The sequence below is a fragment of the Dipteris shenzhenensis genome, chromosome 6 (genome assembly GCF_047967505.1).
Source record: "Dipteris shenzhenensis isolate YYH24624 ecotype China chromosome 6, Dip_SZ_1.0, whole genome shotgun sequence".
NCBI lineage: Eukaryota > Viridiplantae > Streptophyta > Polypodiopsida > Gleicheniales > Dipteridaceae > Dipteris > Dipteris shenzhenensis.
The window spans coordinates 55,636,883-55,656,362 of record NC_141601.1 but is presented as its reverse complement, the minus strand read 5'-3'; the positions used below and the strand labels follow the sequence as shown (position 1 = coordinate 55,656,362).

General features: G+C 45.2%; 1 protein-coding gene across 1 annotated transcript in view; it reads left to right on the top strand.

Annotated features, from left to right (window-relative positions):
• Positions 1 to 19,480, top strand: part of LOC147901376 (uncharacterized) — a 49,922-nt gene that overhangs the window by 14,876 nt on the left and 15,566 nt on the right. The window contains exon 3 of the mRNA XM_087375632.1: positions 1,306 to 1,386. Within this exon, the coding sequence (XP_087231758.1) occupies positions 1,306 to 1,386 (81 nt within the window). The remainder of the gene's footprint in view (positions 1 to 1,305; positions 1,387 to 19,480) is intronic.

Here is a 19,480-nt window from a genome sequence, read left to right as displayed (position 1 = left end):
AACAGCTCTGAGAGTGGATAAACAGCAATAACTTCACGTCGACGACGGAATTACATGCTCCAAAGGCTCTCCCTCACTCCCTCTCTCTGAACATACACTAGGGCCCAGGACAAATTGTCGGGCTGGACCCCCCCGAAGGTCTTTATTCATTTCAGAAAATCTATTACAGAAATTCAGCTTCAGCTTAGAGCTGTCTCGTAAGTCTCTCTTTTAAAACATGAAAAGAATTCCCCTTTTACAAGAGCTTCAAGCCCCATTCAAATTGGCAACATGCCACTTGTCTAAAATCTAGACTAAAACCTATTACAAGCCTCTAAGGGCCATTCTGGAGTCTTCAAAGCTCTCGGTCACACGAACCGCCTCCTAGGCTCCCATTTCGCTTAGGAAAAATAATCCTTCCTAGTACCTGCAACAATTAATTAAAGCGCACCACCATGGTACCCATTAATTGTTAGCGCTTTGCATGCAAATAACACACTGTGGACTAATCCTAGTCACGGTGGGCGTCCCCACTGAACACATGTGCACATCTAAACAAATATATATACAAATAAATATATATATATTTTCTCTGGTTGACCGGAGTCAACACTCTTGATTATAATTAAAGAGCTTTGACTAAGGGTCAAGGCGCCTTAATTATAGCCAAGTCTCTCCAACCGGAGTTGGCACATCTTGGTTAACCGGGGTTAACCCTCTTGGCGCATGCCAAGTCTTGTTGACCGAAGTCAACACTCTCTGACCGCAGTCAGGTTTACTTGACTAGAGTCAAGTATCTTTGACCGTAGTCAATCCTTTGACCATTAAAATAACTCTTTGACCATAATTAACACATATAAAACTCTTTAATTATGATCAAATAAATGGTCAACTGTACTTTGACTTAGGATATTTACATTGTGGTGACACATGGCATAATCATTCTCTATACGCACGTATGTATGTAAATATACGTCTATGCATAGATACTTTCGATAGGCATAAGTCACTATGCTTGCGCGCACGCGCGCGCGCGTGCACACACACACACACGTGTTTTTTGTTTTATGTGTACATATATATGCATTTGTAAACATAGTTGCAGATGTGTATATGCCGGTGTAGGTGTATATTTGTCTCATATATAGTATATACTTGTGTCTCGAATGTTAATAAGAGTTTAAATTGAGCTTTCTATTATACTTTGCACATGGCATAATCATTCTCTTCCCTCGTTTTAGGACTTGGTTTTGTTCTTAGAAATTTCTAATCTACAGTGTCTCACACGGGGATCTTAAATATTCAAATTGCAATATAAATGTGTAGGGACACTTGGATGAAGCATTAAGACTTTATAAGGAAATGATAGAAGAAGACCCAAAGGACTTCCGTGCTTATCTTTGCCAGGTATTTTTCTTGGTATATGGTTGTTATTGCTGGAGGCATCTCATATTTGGCAAAAAGTGACTTTGTATAATATTGTGCAGAATTGAACTTGTAGGCATGGGTTTCAACACAGGCCTTAGTAATATTATCTTCATATATTTATTTTCACAATGCCTCTTTCTTTTTGTCTTTTCATCTTTTAAGCTGGTTGACAAAACTATGATAAATTGGCGACTACTCGACTGATAAAACTTTGAGACTTTTGGTGAGCTTTGGCTTTTTTCAATGCTTGGCCTTTCAATGTGTGGGATCCATGCTTGCTGCCATGCATGTGCAATGGTCGGTTCTCTATTTTGGGATAAATTAAAGGTTGTAGATGCTGACATGTGTCTCCTTGGGTAAGGATATGGGCCAGCACAAAGCACATTGTGTGCGTATGTTTGATCGTGTGGGTTTGTGTTTTATCAAGGGACTTGAGGTGCAGGCTGGACAATGTGGTTCAATAACTACAAGTCCTTGAGTAGTAGAAACAGCCCAAGCAACTTCAATTCTAAGGGCGCATGGTGGCATGATCACGGGGACTTGGCCTATACCCAACTTCACTTGCTATGAAACGTTTATAGGCACATAATGGGCTACAAGATGTGGCAGTGGCATATGAGAGAGAGAGAGAAGAAAAGAAAGATATATTAACGTCCATGGGAGGCCTCGCGGGCCTATGGGACAAAGTACATAGAAAAGCGAACTCATACAAGCCTCTGTGGGCTTAAGCAAAGGGCATGCTAGGACCCTTGCTGAGTACTAATCTATGCTAACAAAATCATAATCATGAATAGAAATAGTCAACTGCAACTGCATAGTGGACCAGATCAATCTATCCAGTATCAGGAACAAACTGAAAAACAAGTCAGTCTCAGCGCTGGGACTCAAAAACCGAATCAGAATTAGAAACGGAAGCCTGGTCCAGTGATGGCTCTCTGGTGGGCTGCAAAGATGTTGCTTATGTGTGTCTGTTGAGATTTCTCACGTTGCGGTGGGAGTCGTGGTCTCCTCGCTCTCTGAGCTATGTCCAGAGTGACCCCTCGTCTCTGTCGGCCCCCCCTGAGCAAAGCTGTGATAGGTCGAACCTCAATAGAGTGTACTCTGGGGACTTTCTGTCGCGCATGTGGTCTCTGCGTCCCTCTCGGTGGTACCGTGCTGACTGGTCATCTAGACTGCTCTCATGTCGGCTAGCTGCTGCTGCTCCACTCCACTGTGTCCTGGGGCTGACTCAAATGTATATAAGTCTGTGACGCGTCGCTATGCCCAGTCATCCTCTATGTCTTGTGGTCGTTTGGCCATCCCCTACTACTCTTTGATCTGCCGCAGTATTGTCTCCCTGTGCTGACGCATCTCCATCAGATAAAGCCCGATACAGACCTGGTCATGGAAATGGATCATTCGTGATAAATGGCCGAAGCCACTCCCCTCCAGGTAGAGATAGTGGTAGCACCCCCAGATCTCGTAGTAGGCTGGGCAAACACAAAGAAAATGCTCCTCTGTCTCAACCGCCCCCAGAGTACATAGCGTGCAGACCCGCTGCTTTGTGGGTATACCTGCTGCTCTCCCTGCCTCGATCCTCAGTTGATGGGACGAAACCCACATCTGACTAATGGCAATCCTCAGTGCATGGGAGACTCCTCTGTCCTCGAGATACTGGGGTCTGATGATGAATCCCTCCTCTGATACTCAAGAACTCGTCGCAGTAAAACTGGGTCTTGGTCCTCCCCCCAAGTCTGGGATGTATGAATTTGGAGGAGGTCTAACCGTATGATACGGTTGATATCATCTTGCGGGATCGACTCGAGGCGCATCCATGCTGTACTGGAAGGGGGGAAGCCTGTCCATCTGGATACTGTGCTTGGCAAACACATCCCCAGATGTGAGCCATGCTTGGGCTGCATGGGTCATCGTGAAGATGGGTCCTGTGAAGACTGCCCCCAAATATGTGCACGACTGCACTATCTCCACTGGTTGCCACGATAGGTAAAACCAAGTTGGCGAATCACTGCTCGTGAGGTGTTGAAGATCATAACCTTAGTTTTCCCAAGGTTGACCGTCAGGTCTCTCTCTTTGCAGAACACCTCTAATGCCTCCAAATCTCTTTGCAACCTCTCCGCCGAAGAGGATATAAGGACTATATCATCAGCGTATAACAATATTTGTATGAGGAGATCACCAAGCAACGAACCCTCGTCCCCTAGGCGATCTATGAAAGATTTGATCTCATCGATGTAGAGTCCAAAAAGAGTCAGTGAGAGAGGGCAGCCCTGCTTCACCCCAGTGGTGCTCTCAACCCAATCCGATAGACAGTCTGGAGCACGGACCCTATGTGAAACCGGCCTCTAATCACTCAGAGGGCAGTGGAACTAAACCTTTAATCACTTCAGCACTTATTTACAGCTCACAAAGCATATATCACAACCATTAACCATTGCATGATGACCATTTGGTTTGTTCACAAACAAAACCATTGAAAAAGGGATGGAGGCTAGAATGCCCCTGCTCAACAAACATAGACAAGTGCACCCGATTGGCCCCAAACACCGTGGCACTCCTTTCGGTATTTCTTTATATTTCACAATGAAATGATTACAAGTTGCATCTGGGAGACCTTCCCTGCAACTGAGCACGCAGTCCCAATTCAATGAGCCCTTGCAAGGCTTTCAAGCATAGAACACCATCACATAAGTGCACTTAACCCATAGGCTCAATCCAAAGGCATTCTCTTTTCCGAGTGCAATTCCATTGGCTGTCCAGATGCAATCACATTGCACCCCAGTTGCACTCTCTTTGAGTGGTTTCTAGATGGCATTCACAAAGCTTTTCAAAGCTCCAAAATAAAATCAGCAAAGTATTCAATCAAAGAATGACTCATGTAGCACTGCTTGGGCACTTGTGAACCAAGAAAGAGGCCGCACACAAGGCCAACCAATAGCTTATGGCAAAAAGAAATTGCAGCAGAAAAATCACAACTCACCAAGCCCTGAAAACTCGAACCAAGTCCTCAATCGCCAAGAGGACATAGTAGCCAATGCCCAATTTCATTCTCAGCCAAAGAGGAGTGCAAAGGCATGAAGAAAGAACATTTACAAGAGCCGACCAGCAAGAATTCCACTGAAAAATGCAAAAAGAAGCACTTCTGTCGCGAAGAAGTGGGAGTTCTTGGGTTCAAAAGAAGCGTGCTTCAAAGAGGAATGCATTGAGAAGGTTTTGGAGAAGTTTCATCGTGAAAGTCCTCCAAAACTGAGAAAAACCAGTCAACCAGCGTGTGGGACCACTCGAAATTCAACAGAAAGCTGTAGCTTTGCAAGAGGAGAGGCCCAGGAGGCTGTAGAAGCAAAAAGGTCCAGAAAAAGCCACTTTTGCAAATTCAACCAGCAAAAGAAGTGCTCAGCTCTGCCCGTTCTACCAAACACACGGAGGGAAAAACATATCACTGCGAAGGGGAGGCAGAGGGGAAGCCATCGGGCCAAACGGAGTCGAGGAATCCAAACGGGTGAGAAGTTATGAAGAAAAACGGAATTCAGCTGAAAGAGGCTGAAAAACCAGTCCAAAATCTCAACAAAGGGAGAAGAGAGAGAAAACCACACATGTGAAGTTTAGAAGGCCCAGGAAGGTCCAAGAATGGCAAAGGAGCATGTAGAAGGCACTAGAGTCACTTGGAACTCTAGGGGGGCTACTGAAGGTACATGGCCCTCTAGGGAGCCCATTAAAAATGCCATGTCATCATTTCCCAACAACCACTCTTTTAATTCCTTGGAATGCCTTTGGGCCTAGGGATTAATTACGCTTATGTGCTAGGCACCATGCCGCGTTTAATTACACAATATTAAGCCCACGCTTGGACTTTTAAAACCAAAGTTTTAAAACCAAAGTTGTCATAGTCTTGTAGTACATTAAAGTACTTAGAATTTAACGCCGTCGTGACATACCCCTCTCTTGAAACAGCAAACCACAGTTTGCTGCCCCAAAACACATGAGCGAGCATGAAATATACCATGAAAGAGTATACAAGAAAGCCGTAGCTATAGTATATAGAGATAGTGAAATATGGCTAGGAGAGGCATGCATCCATCCATATACACTGCTCAAAATCTATGTGATCCTTGGCTATCAATAGTCAAGATGCATCAATATCATGAACTCTCACAGCAGAAATATTGTCAGCTCAGTATCTTGGATGAAACATACAGTGTCATCAAGCGACCTCATGAAATCACGGTGAGCCCGTCTGTACTGAGGGAGTGGAGGTGCTATCCCCCTCTCGAACACCAGGTAATGCTCCAGACGCTCACTCTGTTGAATTACCTGTAGGAGCTCGGACTGCAGTTGGCTCTAATTGGAAAGCATCAAGGTAAAGCTGCAATATCCCAAGTGAATCTGCGAGTTCACCTTCCTCCATCCATTTCGCATTGGGCGATGGGTAATTTTGAAATTTTACCAAGTAGCGACGGATAGTTTTACCCTTGAGCTTTCTATCTGTGTGTGCCAGAATCTGCTCTGGGATTAGAAGTTCATCCTGTTCTTTCACTTCAGGTTGTACCTCATCAGGTAAATCCTCGGGAACATCTCCATGATATTGCTTTAACAAGCTCACATGAAAGGCATTATGTATCTTCCAATGCGGAGGCAACTTCAGCTTGTAAGCTACCTCGTTTATCTTTTAGAAACTTGGAAAGGACCATAGTAATGCATGTTCAGCTTTGTGTACAACCTTTCCTTGCCTTTCTTATTTTTCAGCCTTGCCTTCTAAAAACGCAGCAAAACCCAATCACCTTGTGTGAATACCAATTCCCTGCAGTGCTTATCTACTGCTCTTTTCTACTTGTCCTGACTTCTTTGCAAGGCACGTTTGATCTTCTTGTAAGCCTCTTCAAGGCTTTTCACAAAACGATCAGCTTTGAAGATTCTCTCTTTTGTATGCAAAATGGGAGGTATCTTCCTGCACCTTCCACTATTTCAAAAGATGCTTTACCTGTGGATGTGTGCACCGTATTATTGTAAGCATATTCCAGCAAAGGCAAATAATGCTCCCATTTGCTTTTGTGGTTTGAGACATAGCATTTAAACATATCTAGGATGGTAGACTTTTCCTATTCCGATTGTCCATCAGATTGAGGGTGAAAAGATGACGAAAAATTCAGCGTAGTGCCCATATTTTCAAACAGCCCTCTCCAAAAGAGGCTGGTCATCCTCGGATCTCTATCACTGATTATGGATTCAGGCATCCCATGATACTTGAAGACATGCTGCAGAAACAATTTGGCCATTTGATCTGCTGTAATTTCTTTCTTATTGGCACAAAGTGGGCTGCTAAACCTGCAAATTATTGGTCACAATCCATCATGTCCAGTAGGAGTACCTGGAAGATCAAACACAAAATCCATAGCTATGCTTTGCCATGGTCGATTTGGAATTGGCAAAGGGTGTAACAACTCAGGTGCCTTCTGCCTGTCAAACTTTGCTTTCTGACAAACCATGCATGTTCTCACATATTCTTCCACATTTTTCCTCAAAGATGGCCAATAAAAGTATTGCTCCACTGTTGTAATTGTTATTGTAATTCCCCTATGTCCTGCATATGGAGGAGCATGACTTTCCATTATGACTTTCTGTCGCATCTGATCAGTGAAACAGAGTCGTCCATGCATCAAAATGAAACCCTCTTTGAACATATAGTGATCATGCCTTTGACCATTAGAAGCTGATCTTAAATAGTTGAAAAATCAGCATCATTAACATACTGATCTTTCATCATATCAAACACATTGTTGTAAGCAATGCTCACTGCTGAAACACTTGGTTTCTTGGAGACTGTTTCAGGCTGTGGTTTCTTGGAAACTGCATCAGCCATGACATTTTTCTTACCCGTTGTTACAATTTCAAAATGAAACATTGAGAGGAAGTTAGCCCATCTCATGTGCTTTTCAGATAATTTTCTCTGCGTGAGAAAATATCTAAGTGACTGATGATCTGTCTGCACATAAAAATCAGCTCCAAGAAGGTAATGTTTCCATGTGGTCAAAGCATGTATCACTGCTAACATTTCCTTCTCGTATATCTGCAAGTATAATTCAGCATCTTTGAGAACTCTACTCTCATATGCAACCACTCTGCCATCCTGCATCAAAGTGCCTCCTATGCTGTTCCCACATGCATCACAAGTTACAGCAAAGGGTTTTGCAAGATTTGGCAAGATAATAACGAACAGAACCCAAGGAAGCTTCTGACTTCATGCATATTTTTTCAGAATGGGCCAACTCCTTATGGCCTTAACTTTTGCAAGATCCATCTTGACTCCATCCTTTGACACTATATGACCGAGAAAATGAATCTCATGCATAAAGAATTCACTTTTCTTGGTGTTTATTAACAGCTTGTGTCTTTTCAACTCTTGAAACACAATAGTGAGGTGTTTCCTGTGCTCCTGCTCATTTTTAGAGAACACAATGATGTCATCAAAGAAAGTGCCCACAAACTTATGTGCGCTCTAAAAATTCTATCCATCATTCCATTGAAAGTGGCAGGTGCATTAGTCAAACCAAAAGGCATCACAAGGAACTCATATAAGCAAATGAAGTGCGGAAGGCAGTCTTGCAGACATTTTCAGGCCATATCCTTATCTGATGGTATCCACTTTTAAGGTCAATACGAATGAACATTGAGAAACCTTCCAACCGATCCAATATATCATCAATGCGTGGAATTGAAAAACGGTTCTTAATTGTGACTTTATTCAAAGCCCTATAATCAATATACATTCTCCAACTGCCATCCTTCTTTTGCACAAGCAACATAGGGGAACAGTAAGGAGAATTACTTGGCTGTATTAATCCCTTTTACAAGAGTTCCTTCACTTGTGACATTATCTCTTCCTATTGTGTCTTACTGACACGATAGGGAGGTATATTAGGCGGTGAGCTTTTTGGAATTATATCAATTTGATGATCCTCGGGCCTCTTGGGAGGTAATTCTTGAGGAAGCGCATCTGAGAAACAATCTTGAAAAAGCAGCCCTTTCTCTATCTAAACTAGAAAGAGTAGAGCCTTCCTGAACTGGTCCAAATTCTTCTCTTTCATCCATGCATATGCTGTCCTTGCATTCTCAATTAATTGAGTCATAGAACCCACTTTGGTTTTGATGCAATAATCACGTAGCTCACTAGGCAATCCACAACAGTACCTCTCTATTTGCTCTTTCAAAGAAACATGCCTCTAAGAGCTCAATGGTAGCAAAACATCCCAAAACCTCTTGGTGTAATCATCAAAATTCTTGCAAAGTTTGTATGACAAGTCATGCCAGTGTGAAAGTACTTCATCTTCGAAAGTTGGAGTAAGCCAAGTAGAAGAGAACACTTGCTTAAATTCCAGCCAAGTAGCAGGTGCATCTCCATGAAGCATAAGGTTGGTGTACCACTTAAGTGCATTGCGAGTGTGAAAGTACTTTAACTTCAAAAGTTGGAGTAAGCCAAGTAGAAGAGAACACTTGCTTAAATTCCAGCCAAGTAGCAGGTGCATCTCCATGAAGCATAAGGTTGGTGTACCACTTAAGTGCATTGCCTTTCAAAAATGTGGCAACCTTCCTCATCTTGGATTCTTTAGAAACAAACCCCCAAGAAATGTAGCATCAAGTTGTTGAAGGAATGTGAGGGCTTTGTACCTGTCCTGTACTCCAATATATGTCTCAAACTTGACATGAGAACCACCATCCTTAAATTCTTTATATACATTTGATGTTGGCTGTCCCAAAAATGGCTGTATTTTGCAGCATTCTCTTCACTAGGGAGAGCCATGCTTGGCTGAACATTAGGCATGGGAGCATGTGCTGCGGCTTGCATGCCTGGCTGCATTCCCACATTGTCATATAGGGCTTGTTTTCTATGCCCAGTTGGCGGTGAAATCAAATAGCATCAAGGATAGAATCTATACCAAAATATTCAGGTTGTTGCCTCAAATATGGCTGAGGTGGCTGAGCCACATTTATGGATTGCACATTATTATTTTGAGGAGTAGAAGTACCCAAACCGAAGAATGACTCATGTAGCACTGCCTGGGCACCTGTGAACCAAGAAAGAGGCGGCACATGAGGCCAACCAATAGCTTATGGAAAATCACAACTCACCAAGCCTTGAAATTGCAGCAGTAAAATCACAACTCACCAAGCCTTGAAAACTCGAACCAAGTCCTCAATCGCCAAGAGGACATAGTATCCAATGCCCAATTGCATTCTCAGCCAAAGAGGAGTGCAAAGGCATGAAGAAAGAGCATTTACAAGAGCTGACCAGCAAGAATTCTATTGAAAAATGCGAAAAGAAGCACTTCTGTTGCGACAAAGAAGTGGGAGTTCTTGGGCTCAAAAGAAGTGTGCTTCAGAGAAGAATGCATTGAGAAAGTTTTGGAGAAGTTTCATCACCGGAAAGTCCTCCAAAACTAAGAAAAACCAGTCAACCAGCATGTGGGACCACTCGAAATTCAATAGAAAGCTGTAGCTTTGCAAGAGGAGAGGCCTAGGAGGTTGTAGAAGCAAAAAGGTCCAGAAAAAGCCACTTTTGCAAATTCGACCAGCAAAAGAAGTGCTGAGCTGTGCCCATTCTACCAAACGCACGGAGGGAAAAGCATATCACTGCGAAGGGGAGGCAGAGGGGAAGCCATCGGGCCAAACGGAAGTCGAGGAATCCAAACGGGTGAGGAGTTCTGAAGAAAAATGGAATTCAGCTGAAGGAGGCTGAAAAATCTCAACAAAGGGAGAAGATGAGAGAAAACCGCACATATGAAGTTTAGAAGGCCCAGGAAGGTCCAGGAATGGCAAAGGAGCATGTAGAAGGCACTAGAGCCACTTGGAACTCTAGGGGGGCCATTGAAGGTACATGGCCCTCTAGGGGGCCCAATAAAAATGCCACGTCATCATTTCCCAACAACCACTCTTTTTAATTCCGTGGAATGCCTTTGGGCCTAGGGATTAATTACGCTTATGTGCTAGGCACCATGTTGCGTTTAATTACACATTATTAAGCCCACGCTTGGACTTTTAAAACCAAAGTTCTCATAGTCTTGTAGTACGTTAAAGTACTTAGAATTTCATGCCCCCGTGTCACTTTGATTGACTCGTATAGGCTCATCACACCTACGAAACATGTGTAGACTTTTTGATGTCCGAACCTTGCCTCCTCAATGACAGCCCTTAGAGTAAAAATGTGGTCTAGAGTAGAGTGTTGCCTCTTGAATCTTGCCTGTCCTAGTGCTCGCTGCCCCCATGCCTTTATATGACTGCTGATCTCCCTCTCTAGTACCGATCCATAGATCTTGGCAAATGTGTGGCCAATCATGAGGGTGCAATAGTTTTCGGTGTCCATGAGGTCTCCTGCTTTGTGTATAGTGGTGGTGCTCCATGCTGGTGGGAAGCCGTAACAAACTGCAAGGTTAAACATATGTGCAAGAATTGGTCCTAGAACCTCATGTCCATGTGCGAAGTGCTCTATCTGGAGGCCCTCGTGATCTTGCGTTTTCCGGTTGTGGAGCCGGCGAAGTGCAGCCCGCACATTCTGCATAGTGAATAGATGACAGGTATTGGGCTTGGGCATAGAGGACATGTCTGGCGGTGTTTGCCTCGGGACATCATATAGGGAGCATGCATAAGTGTGCCACGCTCTCGGATTAGTGATGGGGCGAGGTGGCTTCCCCTCCGAAAGCAGTCCCCATCCAGTGGTTGGGTCTCCCTCGCAAAATGATCTGATGATCTCATTTATCCTGTGTGTGAGGAAGGCTCGTCTCTTGCGGCGTGTCAGCCGTTGAAAGATCCGATGCACCTCATGTGACGTCAACTGACCCAAGGCTCGCTCCCGTGTGAGGTGGGCTCGCATCTCTCTGCACTCATCATCAAACCAGGGGTTTTGAGGCATCTTCCCATCTCGTACCCGTGAAGATCGGGTTGTAGGAAAAGATCTGGTAGGAGCATCCTGTATCACTGTGACAAGGGTGGCTGAAGCGTCGGCGAGGTCTAAATCACCCTTCAGAAGGGCCGCCCTCTAGAAGGGCCGGAAGCTCTCTTTCTAAGTGACACACATACACTGGATCAAGGGCACTGTAAACTACTCAGTGCTTTCTGACAACTTGGAGATAGGGAGTTACAAACTTTTTATTCAGAGGTACTCATGGATGCATTCTGGAAGAGATTGCATGAGAATGTGAGATCTTGCAAAGCTTGAGAATTTGCTGAATATGAAAAGCAACAAAGAGATATACACAATTGAAATTTGCAAAACTTTGATGACAGTACACTAGTTGAGGGGCTAAGACGCCCCCCCTTATCCAGGCTCACTTTATTTCTTGAAAAAGAGATACAAGACCAAGGTGCAATGCACCTCCCAAACTTTGAACTCAGTTGATGACTATGACCTAGACAGAAGACTAGAACGGATTCAGCTCCTATACATCTCAATCCTCAAGGAAGAAGCCTGCAACAATCACCACTTTCATCCAACATTAGTTGCACGACTAGTTATCTAGAAAGAGAGCAATACCAACATGAAAATGTGTTGCAAATGAGACAAACTTGAAATTACAGACTCCCCTCATGACTTGATTCCTTTGGAGATGGAGTCTTGGATGCTTTTGCAGCCCCCTTGGATGGGAAGAGTGAGAACAAGAGGCTGGAGTGAGAACAACTCAGAAATGAAGCCTGTAGGCTAGAGAGAGAAAATCTGAAAGGAGTGATGTTTTTAGAAAGAGAGTGTCATGGCTGCTTCCAGGCTAGCAGATGGGAAAGAGATGCTGTTGCTGTCTCAAAAGTGCAGAGTAGAGGCTAGTTTCTGCAGAGGGAAAGAGCCTAAACTGTAGAGAGAGAATTTCTGCACAGTAGAGAGAGAAATACTGGCAGAGGAGAGAGAAAGCCTGCAGCAAGAGAGAGAAAGGCTTGGAGAGGAGTTGGCTGGTCCCAAAGGGTGGAGGAGGGGCTGCTGCATCAAGGGAGAGAGGCTAAAAACGAGTTTTTCTATGCAAGAATGGGAGGGGGAAGGCCCTCTTTTATAGGCTGAGCCCCCCGCTCAGCCAAGGAGGATAGGAGGGACACTTGGCAGCAGATTTTGGTGGGCTGCATGGGGCTGCAGTGACAAGTGGTGCCATGGTCCATGCATGGCTCTCCACTTGTCCCACAGGCTACCATGTGCTGACATGTGGCTATGCCACACGTCAAGGCTGCCATGTCAGCATGCCACGTCACCCAAATACCCTAAAAAGACAAAGTGGTCAGAATTTCATGATTGGGTACCGAACAGCTTGTACTATCGAATGACGTACTCTAAAGTCACAAAAGAGTCATAACTGAGCCCATTAGTTTGTCGTCTTATCTTGTATCTCGATTCTCCATGTCTCTTTGGCATGCTTCTAGGCTCACACCCAAAGCTTGGAGACATTCTCCTAAATTGTTGCTAGGTCGGTATACAATTTGTGCATTTGATTGGTCCCATATATCGGGTACTTTGGTGGAGTGTGATTTCCAATGTCCCTCCTAAAGGAGGTCATAACTTTGTGGGACACTAATGCCTGTAACCCCAACAAAGGGGGTCCACCTTCAAATGCTAGACCTTGCCCCCATGTACCAGCTTGTTCCAACTCGAGAGAATAAGCTCATGGACTCAGTCTTGCTTCCCGATGCATCTGTTGACTCATCGACAAAGGGATCCTCGGCAAAAGAGACTTTGTTGCTTGATACGGAGTAGGAAAACAACAAAGAGCGTAACCTTACTAACGGAATTCGGCGATATGGATTCCCCAAGAGTAGGAAAAACATTTTTATTCTTTGCAAAACATATCAAATCTAAATCTAAAAGAAAAATTACCAAGCAAGTGGATACATGTTGAAGCAGAGTGACAGGCACGGTCAAAGTGGATCTGGGTACGGGCTGCGATAGGAACTCTCCCTGTGACTGGCATAGTAGCAAGAACACTGAAGGCCAGATATGAGTGGTCGGCTCCGAGTGGGTACAATGAGGTCATGTATCCGTGAGACAAAAGCCAATGGGCCCAGTCCACTGTGCTAGTTCCGCCTCCATGTGAATCCCGGCCATTGTAGATGATGAGGTCGTGATCAGCTTTCAGCACAAGTAGGTGTCGCCCGTATGTTGTCACGTGTGAGGTATTTGTAGAATGTCTCCGAATCCCAATCTCTGCTACATCTAACTCTGACATCATGTGGGGGTCTCTCTCATATGTGAAGTCAGGTAAGCCCACTTGCCTATCCCTCATCCTTGCTTTGAAATACCCAAAAGGAGGGTGTCTCCTTGTCTAGAGAACTCTATGATATCATCATGTATCGTCTCATAAGGGCTGTGTCCCTCTGTAGTGACATCATGGGCATATGATGACATGTTTGGAGGGAAGTAGCATACTGCAATGAAGATTGGTCGGGCATCTAGTAGCTGTACTCGTATCCACATATGACGTGCATGTTCCTCTCTTCGTAACACAGATATGAGTAGTCTGAAGTGTGTTTTGAAAAGGACAGCTACACCTCTAGAGCCTCGTACTCCACTCTCTCTCCTCAGTTCTCTCCTATGAGCTGACTCCCAAATGTACCCTGTCACTGTGGGCAGCCCTCTCTCTGGGCTCTTATGTGTCTCAGTGTAGAAATGATGTCTTTGCCTATGTATGTCTCCGAGAAGCCACTTGGGTCGGACCAAAGGGTACCATTACAGTACCATATAGCCATGCTCTGCTTGTTTTGTGCACTCCCCTCTTGGCTCTGACACTGTCATAGTTCCCCCTCTTCCTTCTCCCCTCTGTTAGCGTGTCATGCCTTTCCTTCTATGTGCCTGCTGTAGAAGGGTGAGGTCATCATCCAAGTAGATTTTTGTCCCCTTCAAGGATGCTCGCATGCTCATGAGGTTGGACCTATCTATCGCAGTCCGGAGTTTCAGCACTAATGGTCTTGTTGGTATCTCCGTCTTCCCTACCCTCCAAGCGCCTCACATGTAAGGTTGACTCCCATCTTGGCAAATAGGGCTTGAGCATCTGCGATTTTATTGGGGAAACATTTTAGCTGAAGGGCTTTTTGAATACACCTTGAATGCACATGATACGTAGTTTGCGAGGTGGAAAATCAAGGCTTCATAAATAGAGGTATATCCTCAACATTCTTGACCTCTATCAAGTTTAAGAATACTCTCTAATCGGAACTCCATGCAATTCTAATTTGAAACTCACATCACAAATGAGTCCTACTACTGTTGCATTGCTCTCACAAGGAGTAGCTTGGAGTGGAGGCTCCATCGGCATCTCTTCAACATCTCCCTGCACGTGAGTCACCGTCAAGACCTACACAATACTTTAAGACATATTCATGCGAGCTAGAACATGAATTTTTTCAAGAGCAAAGAGGGAATAAGAAGGATTAGAGGGATGCTAGTTTGGTTCAAAAGCAAACAAGGCACGAGTAGGATCAGAGGGGGGTATCTCCCACTGTGAAACCTCTAACTAGGACATTCATTGCTTTACCGGTCCGTCTATTCTCTTCCTCTAGTGTCTCAGAAATGAGCTCTTTTTTGGGAGCTGCTGATCCCTTTCTAACAACTTCTGTCCATTCAAGCATCTCTTCTTTCCCCTTGTTGAGCTGTTGTGCAAACTTGGCATGTTTGCCATACATGGTAGTCTGCATGGCCTCCATCTCTTTCTTAAGAGCTGCATTTTCTGCTTTGAGCTCATCCATAACTTTGCTGCCTCCATCTGATGTTATTTGCTTGCCCTTCATTTGTTGTAGCTAAGTCCCCAATGTGTGTACTTGGTCTTGTACCTTGGTCTTCTCATTTTCCCATTCTGCTCTCTCCTTCTCCCATTCTTCTTTCTTGGCCTTCTCCTTCCTCCATTCTTCTTGTACCTTCCCACCTTGTTTCCGAATCTCAGCCAATGTTTTGTCCACATGCGCTTTCTCAGCCAATAGGGCCACATTGGTGGCCTCCAAGCTGTCTATATTTTCTATCAGCACGAGGCAGATTTTGTTGAGGCATGTTTGTACCTCTGTAGTGCCTTTGCGAACTATCCCTATAGAGAGGGCTGCAATGGCTGTCTCCAAAGCTAGTTTGCCCCATGTGTCTTCTACTCCTGCACGAGGCAGATTTTGTTGAGGCATGTGAGTACCTCTGTAGTGCCTTTGTGAGCGGCTGCCATGGCTGTCTCCAAAGCTAGTTGACCCCATGAGAGAGAGAGAGAGAGAGAGGTATTAACGTCCACGGAAGGCCTCACGGGCCTACGCCAAAAGGAAAAAAAACTTATACAAGCCACAAAGGGCTGGAGCAAAGGGCGCGCTAAGGATGTTGCTAAGGACTATGCTGAAATAAAGAGCTCAATAGCTCAAGAGAAAACAAATATAAAACATGTCGTATCATATCATAACATGTCATGTCATATCATATCATGTACTATCTGAAAGTAGGAAGAGAGCCAGAACTGGGACGGGAACTTAGAATCTGAAACCCGACATTGTGGTGACAGAGGGAGATGTGATTTCCTCGATCTCTGAAACCGCTGAGCTATGTTCAGAGTGACTCCTCGTCTCAGGTGGTCTCCTTTGAGGAAAGCTGTGATAGGTCGGACGTCAATCGAGTGTGCTCTGGTCGCTCTCTGTGTAACGTGTAGCCTCTGTAGTCCTCTCTTGGCAATCCATATTGCTCGCATATCAGCTAGCTCCTCCTCCACCCCAGTGTGTCCTGGAGCTGACTCGAATGCATAGAAATCTGTGACATGCTGCTGTGTCTGGTCAGCCTCTGTATCTTGTGGTCTGGTCCCCTCCTGCTGCTCCCTGATCTGTCTCCTTGTGTCGATGCATCTCAAGCAGATAAAGCCCAATGCAGACCTGGTCATGAAAGTCGATCAGTCGCGACAGTGGACCAAACCCATTCCCATCTTGATAGAGATAGTGGTATCGCCCTCGGATCTCGTAGTAGGCTAGATAGGCGCAGAGAAAGTGCTCCTTTGTCTCAATCACTCTGAGCGTGCATAGCATGCAGATCCGCTGCTCTTTGGGTATACATGTTGCTCTCCTTGTTTCAATCCTTAGCTGATGAGATGAAACTCGCATCTGCCCAATGGCAATCACCTGTTACTGTGGGCAGCTCTCTCTCTGGGCTCTCATGTGTCTCAGTGTAGAAGATCATATCTCTATTGCCGTATGGCTCTAAGAGACCTCTCGGGTCAAATTATAGTGTGTCATTGCAATTCCATACTGCTATTTTCACTCTGGTGTGTGCACACATCCCATGAGCTTGACACCGTCATAATTGCCCCTCCTTATCCTCTTCCTTATCTTCCTTGCCTCCTCTTTCTCAGATGATCACCCTATATACATCGCATTTCCCTGTTTCTCTTGCTGCCATTACTCGCACCATACCTTCCCGTCGGTGCTCTTGTTGTAGAAGTGTGAGGTCATCATCCAGGTAGATCTTGGTTCCCTTCAAAGTTGCTCTCGCGCTCATGAGGGTCTTCCTATCCATGGCTGTCCAGAGCTTCAGCACTAGTGGATTACTAAGTGACTTAGGTTTACCAGGTTGTCTCGCAAGTGAGTTTGACCCCCATTTTGGTGAACAATATCTTGGCGTCTCCCATTAGTAGGCCCCTCACTAAGACATTTAGCGCTTTGCTGGTCCTTCTCTTTTCCTGCTCAAGTGCCTCTGAGATGAATTCTTTCTTTGGGTCTGTTGTGCCTTTTTGACCACATTTTTCCATTCCATCATCTTAGTTTCCCTGTTGCTGATTTGTTGTTTAAGCTCAGCATGTGTGCCTTGCATTGTTTCCTGCATGGCTGCAATCTCCTTCTTGAGAGTGACATTTTCTGTTCTCAGCTCTTCGATTGCGTTGCAGTCCCCTTCTGGAAATACTTTAATGTCCTTTATTTGCTGCACTTTGGTTTCAAGAGCATGCATCCTGTCCTGGAGCTTGTTTTTTTCGCATATCCATTCAGCTTTTTCTTTCTCCCATTCCTCCTTTTTGCCTTTCCTTTTTCTCCATTCCTCTTGCATTTTACCCCCATGTTTTATCAGCTCAGCAAGTGTCTTGTCTACATGTGCTTTCTCTGCAAGGAGGGCCACATTTGTAGATTCCAAAATGTCAATTTTTTCTATCAATGCAAGACATAGGCTGTTCAGAATGTTGGATGTAGTGTTTGGAGTTGTCCCTGCTGTGTAGGCTGTCAGGGCATTGCCAAGTGCTTGTTTCCCCCAAATATCCTCTACACATGCTCATGTAGGCATTGTAAGGTCACTATTTTTTGCCACTGTTTTGCAGAAGTGTAAAAGTGCAGAAATAAATGGATTCCTCACATTTATTGTCCTCGGTGATCTTCAGCTATGCTGGTGGCTATTTCCTGTCCTTCTTTGTCTGTTTTCAGAACTGCATTGCGTAAATTAGATGCTGAGGTCCCTCCGTCTGCAATTTCTTGATTTGGAGTCTGCCTTTCTTGATTTGAGAGAGAGAGAGAGAAAGAAAGAAAGATATATTAATGTCCACGGGAGGCCTCACGGGCCTATGGCACAAAGTGCACAGAAAAGCGAACTCATACAAGCCTCAGTGGGCTGAAGCAAAGTACAACAGTCCTTTTGTGAGTCTCATGATTTGAAGGTCAACCTGGGTAAAACCAAGGTCATGATCTTCAATACATCTTGAGCCATCATGCATCAGGAGCAGTTCACATTTGCGGGGTCATCTGTTGAGATAGTTTCATCATAGACTTATCTTGGGGTTATCTCTCCGGACCGAGCTTCACTATGAGACCCGCGATGCAGGCACGCTTGAGTAGAGGGTATGCCTCTACTCAGAGTGGGCCATATCAATCAATCTATCCAGGCATTGGGACGAAATTGAAGCCTGGTACAGTGATGGCTCTCTTGCGTGCACGCCGATCCAGATTTTGCTCTATGCAGATGACGTGGCTCTTTTGTCTTCCTCAGCAGAGGGGCTTCAGAGACACCTAGACGTACTACAGTCCAACTACAGCTGCAGAGTGGGCCATATCAATCAATCTATCCAGGCGCTGGGACGAAACTGAAGCCTGATACAGTGATGGCTCTCTTGCGTGCACGCTGATCCAGATTTTGCTCTATGCAGATGACGTGGCTCTTTTGTCTTCCTCAGCAGAGGGGCTTCAGAGACACCTAGACGTACTACAGTCCTTTTGTGAGTCTCATGATTTGAAGGTCAACCTGGGTAAAACCAAGGTCATGATCTTCAATACATCTTGAGCCATCATGCATCAGGAGCAGTTCACATTTGCGAGGTCATCTGTTGAGATAGTTTCATCATACACTTATCTTGGGGTTATCTCTCCGGACCGAGCTTCACTATGAGACCCGCGATGCAGGCACGCTTGTGTAGAGGGTATGCCTCATTGGCCAGGCTAGAGAGGCAGTGCTTCCGCTCACACTTTTAGGATCCACGCACCAAGGGGTTGCTTTTTGACTCCTTGGCTCGCCTAGCGGGGATGTATGGCAGTCCTTGTTGGGGACCAGACTTGTCAGATACAGAGTGGGCCCGTGTGGAGCGGCTACAGGTTCTCATGCTATCACGGATGATTCGTGGTAAGTCATCCGTTCCTCACCAGATCATTCAGGCTGAGTTTGGGTCACCCCCTTACTCAACGAGGATCTCTCTTGGGCAGTTCTGGGTCTCTTCACACAGACTTCGCATCGGGAGCGAGAGAGCAGAGCGACTACCTAGGGAGCTGCGCACATGCACACTATGTGACATACAGGAGGTTGAGACAGAGGAGCATTTCATCTTCAGGTGTCCTGTGTACTATGAGATCCGAGGACGTTTCCACTGCCTCTTCAGAGATAGTTATGGGATTTTAGCCCATTTCCTCTCCTACCCAGACCAGCGGTGTTTGGCAGGTTTCATTCATGAGGCACTTAGACACGCGAAAGGATACTCTGAGCACGGAGACAGGAGCAGACTTCTTCCTCGGTTGATCCCTGTCAGAGCTCTATCACGGAGTTCTTTCAACTAGATCACATGGACCCCAACGAGACGAGGCCTCGACATGACCGTGACCCGGAGCTCGTGACCCCACAGCTCAGACAGAGGGTCGACAC